The 4582-nt window shown below is 63.9% G+C and overlaps 1 protein-coding gene across 1 annotated transcript; it reads left to right on the top strand.

Annotated features, from left to right (window-relative positions):
* The first annotated feature begins 1018 nt into the window (after positions 1 to 1018).
* Positions 1019 to 2664, top strand: Gdf15 (growth differentiation factor 15). Its single transcript, XM_005086122.4, has 2 exons — positions 1019 to 1298; positions 1890 to 2664. Exons 1-2 carry the CDS (start codon positions 1019 to 1021, stop codon positions 2519 to 2521), a joined length of 912 nt encoding a protein of 303 aa, XP_005086179.2. The 3' UTR covers positions 2522 to 2664.
* Positions 2665 to 4582: the final 1918 nt, after the last annotated feature.

The following is a 4582-nucleotide window of genomic DNA, read 5'->3' as shown; positions in this document are numbered from 1 at the left end:
GCTCTGCTGACGTTCCGGCCGCGGCCGCCAGGTGGCGCCCGGCAACCCAAGTCGGGTTGAGCTGCGGGGAGCGGCCGAGCAGCCGAGGAGAGCATGGCAAGCGGCGTCTCGACCCCCCCACAGCCGCCACCTAAGGCGGGGAGGCGTCTCCAGGCCCCGCGAGCCCCGCGGGCCCTCCTCCCACGGCCGCCCACACCCGCGGGCCTCTGCTGGGACGCGGGCTGCGGAAGCTGTCACGCGGGGACCGTGCCTCCTTGGTGGGTGCGCACGCTCGAGGCCCAGGGAGCAGGCTTGCAGCCTCTCAGAAAGGGAAACTGAGGCTCCGCCGTCGGGGAGCGGAGGGCCGCAGTGTGGCCAGGCCGGCTCCTCCAGAGGGGCAGACGTCAGGGGTGGAAACAATCCCAGAGCGCCCCTCGCAGGGAGACCCCAGGCCGCCCCTCCCACGGATGCAGTGACCTCAAGACTCCGTCCACACTGATCCACGTTTGGGGAAAGGGCCCTGGGGTACGGGCGGCCTTGGGGCCTGGGCATCTGGGTCCCGGTCAGCGGGGGGGGGCGGGTAGCGTGTGCATACGGCAGCGGGGGCCCCGGGCGCCCCGAGCCCGGCGGGTGCGCTGGTGCCGCCGCCGCCCTGGCCCCCAGGTCCCCAGGGCTGCAGCCTCCGGCGTGGACGCAGCGTAACGGGGCGGACCCCGCGGGGACCCGGGCGCGCGCACCCAGGCCGATCTGTGGGCGGCAGCTCGGGGACACTGAGGCAGGCGAAGGGCGGCTTGCCCGAACTTGCCCGTCGGGCTCCTTCGAGGGGGCGGGGCGGGAGCGCGGGGCACCGGAGGGAAGAGTCCACTTGGACCCGAGTGTGGCCGCGTCACGTGCCCTGTGGGACGGCCACCCCCGCCCAGCTCTCGGGGCTCCCGCTCGGGTCACGGGGGGGGGGCGCGGGGCGGGGCGGGGCGGCCGGGTCCGGGGCTATAAAGGCGGTGGAGGCGCGCGCTCGGGACCGCTCGCAGGCTTCCGCGCCATGGCCCCGCCCGCGCCCGGGGCGCAGCCTCCAGGCGGCTCGCAGCTGAGGTTCCTGCTGCTCCTGCTGCTACTGCTCCTGCTCGTGTCGTGGCCGTCGCCCGGGGACGCGCTGGCGCTGCCCGAGCCCCGAAGCCCCGACGCCGAGCCCCGGCTGGACGCCCGCGAGCTGCGGGGTCGCGTCCAGGACCTGCTGAGCCGGCTGCACGCCAACCGGAGCCGGGAGGGCGAGAGCTCGGGGCTCGCCCGGGGCCCGACCGTCCGCGTCCTCACTCCAGAAGGTGAGCGGGCGCACCTGGGCCGCGCTCCCCGTCTCCCCGCTTCCCCGCCGCGCCCTGCAGAGACGTCGGGGCCGCCCCCGGAGCCACAGCGCTCGGGCGGGGCTGGGGTCGGGGCCCCGCGGGCGGGGGAGGGGGCGGCCGGGACGGGGCCACGGGCAGAACCTGCGGGGACCACACGGGCATCTGATGCAATCCCGACCGTCACACGGGAGAGTCGCCCCGGCGGCGGGGGCGGGGCCGGGCAGGCTGGGCCACGCCCTCCCCAGCCGCGTCTCCCTGGTTACCGCGGCGGCGGCGCGCGCCGGCCACCCCAGAGGTCGAGGCAGGAGGCTTGCCATGAGTTCAGAGCCCGCTGGGGCCACGTAGTGAGAACCTGCCCCAAGTTTGAATTTTTCTTTCTGAGATAAAGACTTTTGCAGCAAGGCGGATGATCCTCAAGCTCGGGGCAATCCTCCTGCCTCCGCTTCCCAAGTGCAGAGATGACAGGTGTCAGCCACCGAGTCTCGTCGGCTCTAGCCGGGCGGGGCGAGGGCGGCCAGCCTGGTCTACACGGCGAGCGCCAGGGCTCACGGCTTTTCCTTCCTTCTGCAGTGCGACTGGGGCCGCGCGGCCACCTGCTGCTCCGCGTGCGCCGGGCGTCGCTGGCCCGGGGTCTCCCCGAAGCCTACCGCGTGCACCGAGCGCTGCTCCTGCTGACGCCGTCGGCGCGGCCCTGGGACGTCACCGCGACCCTGCAGCGCGCGCTAATCCTCGGGGGACCCGGCAACCGCACACTGCGCCTGCGCCTGGCGCTGCCCCCCGACCTGGCCGCGACGCCCTCTAGCGGCGCGCGCCTGGAACTGCACCTGCGGCCGGCCGCCGCCAGGGGGCGCCGCAGCGCGCACGCGCGCCTCCGAGACTCCTGCCCGCTGGGTCCCGGGCGCTGCTGTCACCTGCAGACTGTGCAGGCGACCCTCGAGGACCTGGGCTGGAGCGATTGGGTTCTGTCCCCGCGCCAGCTGCAACTGAGCATGTGCGTGGGCGAGTGTCCGCACCTCTACCGCTCGGCCAGCACGCACGCGCAGATCAAGGCGCGCCTCCACGGCCTGCAGCCCGACCGGGTGCCCGCCCCCTGCTGCGTTCCCTCCAGCTACACCCCGGTGGTTCTCATGCACCAGACGGATAGCGGCGTGTCATTGCAGACCTACGACGACCTGGTGGCCCGGGGCTGTCACTGCGCCTGAGCGCCGGGCTGCGCCCCTCACCTGCACTCCACCCTGCTATTTATATTTGTATTTATTAATATTATTAATTTATTGGGGTATGGCTGGGTGGGTGGATTGTGTATTTATTTAAAGCTCTGTAATAAACGTGAGACTGGTTTCTATGGGGGTCTGAGACGGTGACCTTGGAAAGATGCCCCCATCCCTAGCTTCGGTTTCCCCAAGACAGCCGCTGAAGGGATGAGTGCGTGAGATGGATGAGGTGTCAGGCTCCTGAAATAACTCCATGAGTAAAGGGGTCTGCACCCAATCCTGATGACCTGTGTTCAATTCCAGGGACTCACTTGGTCACATAGTGGAAATGAATCCTGAAAGCTGTTGTCCTCTGATCTCCGTATGCGCGGTCTCTCTCTCTCTCTCTCTGTCTGTCTCTGTCTCTCTCTCTGTCTCTGTCTCTATGTCTCTGTCTCTCTGTGTTTCTCTTTCTGTGTCTCTCTGTTTCTTTCTCTCTCTCTCAAACACAGGCACACATACAATGCAATAAAAAAAACCTTTTAAGGGCTGGAGAGATGGCTCAGTGGTTAAGAGCACTGACTGTTCTTCCAGAAGACTCGGGTTCAATTCCCAGCACCCACATGGCAGTTCACAACTGTCTGTAACTCTGGTTTCAAGGATTCTGACACCTCCACACCAAAGCTTATAAAATAAAGGGTTTTTTATCTTTTTTTCTGAAACAGGGTTTCTCTGTGTGGCTTTGGACTCACAGAGATCTGCCTGCCTCTGCCTCCTGAGTGCTGGGACTAAAGGCGTGGCCACCACTGCCCAGCTTTTAAAAATCTTTTAAAAGAGTTGTGGCATGTCTTGGACTGTGCTCTGTAATTGTCCATGTATTTGTCACAGGGACAGTACCTGGCTCCACCTTAGTCACTCTCCCAGTGACCCTTCCGGTATAGCAGGGTGGGAGGTGTTACCTTTTCAAACACAGGCAGCCTGAGGTCATGAAGTTGGAGCTTCTACAAGACCATGCTGACCCCAGCAGGGAAGAGGTCATCACCCTTCCTGTTTCTAACAATTGCTTTCACTGCAATGCTGCCTCTGATCTTTCTTATGAAAACAGCAAGGTGTAAACAGTTAAGTTTCACCCACGCTTTATCTCCCAGGAGAGACATTCCTCCCGTGTATATCTCAGACTTGCTGAGTGCAGGCTGTGGCACCTGTGTCAACTGTTAGGATGTGCGGATGTGTCTCTTCCTGAGTCATTCATCAGTGAGAGAATGGGTGGTTTAGACGCTCTGGTAAAGAAGTCACCTACAGGCATTGGTGGCGCATGCCTTTAATCCCAGCAGGAGGGAGGCAGAGGCAGGCGGATCTCTGTGAGTTCGAGGTCAGCCTGGTCTACAGAGAGAGTTCCAGGACAGCCAGGGCCACACAGAGAAATCCTGTCTCGAAAAAGAAAGAAAGAAAGAAAGACGACAAAAAAGTCCTGAGGTGGGCAGGGCAGGGCAGACGGTGAAGAGGAGGGAGCACTGCCCCATCAGGGCGAAGAGGACCCCACCCTCAGCAGGGAGCACTGCCCCATCAGACTGGCCTTTGAGGAGTTTCTATTTTGGCAGTGATGTGGGAGGGGCCAGCCACTGCCACCTGTCTGCTGGTGGCCCAGTTGGGAGAGCAGCAGGCCAGTAAGGGCTCCCTGGGTTTCCTGCCCAGCAGCAGGAACGATGTCAAGCAGTTCCAGCCCGCACCAGCTGCTCCGACGCCTTTTCCTAGGCATCCTGCAGGAACCACTGCAGATTCCTGTTACGTGGAACCCTGGGTTTCCTTCTGGGCACTTAATTCCTGTCTCTCCTCCAAGCCAGACCCAGCACCCTGGGACTAGGGGCACCTCTGACCAGGTTGTGCCTCTGCAGGGTTTGGGCCAGCATGTGGAGTCATAAACTGATGAAACACACTGAGCTCTAGGGAGCTCAGCTGAGCCTGAGGAATCCTGGAAGGCTTCTCGGGAGAGGCATGCAGCACCTGGGCCTCTGTGTTAGTCACAGTTCTGTAGAGTAGCAGAACTTACAGAAGGAATCTCTCTCTATG

The sequence above is a fragment of the Mesocricetus auratus genome, unplaced genomic scaffold (assembly GCF_017639785.1).
Source record: "Mesocricetus auratus isolate SY011 unplaced genomic scaffold, BCM_Maur_2.0 Super-Scaffold_6731, whole genome shotgun sequence".
Classification (NCBI taxonomy): domain Eukaryota; kingdom Metazoa; phylum Chordata; class Mammalia; order Rodentia; family Cricetidae; genus Mesocricetus; species Mesocricetus auratus.
The sequence above is the reverse complement of the archived record's forward strand: the minus strand, read 5'-3'. Positions and strand labels throughout refer to the sequence as shown.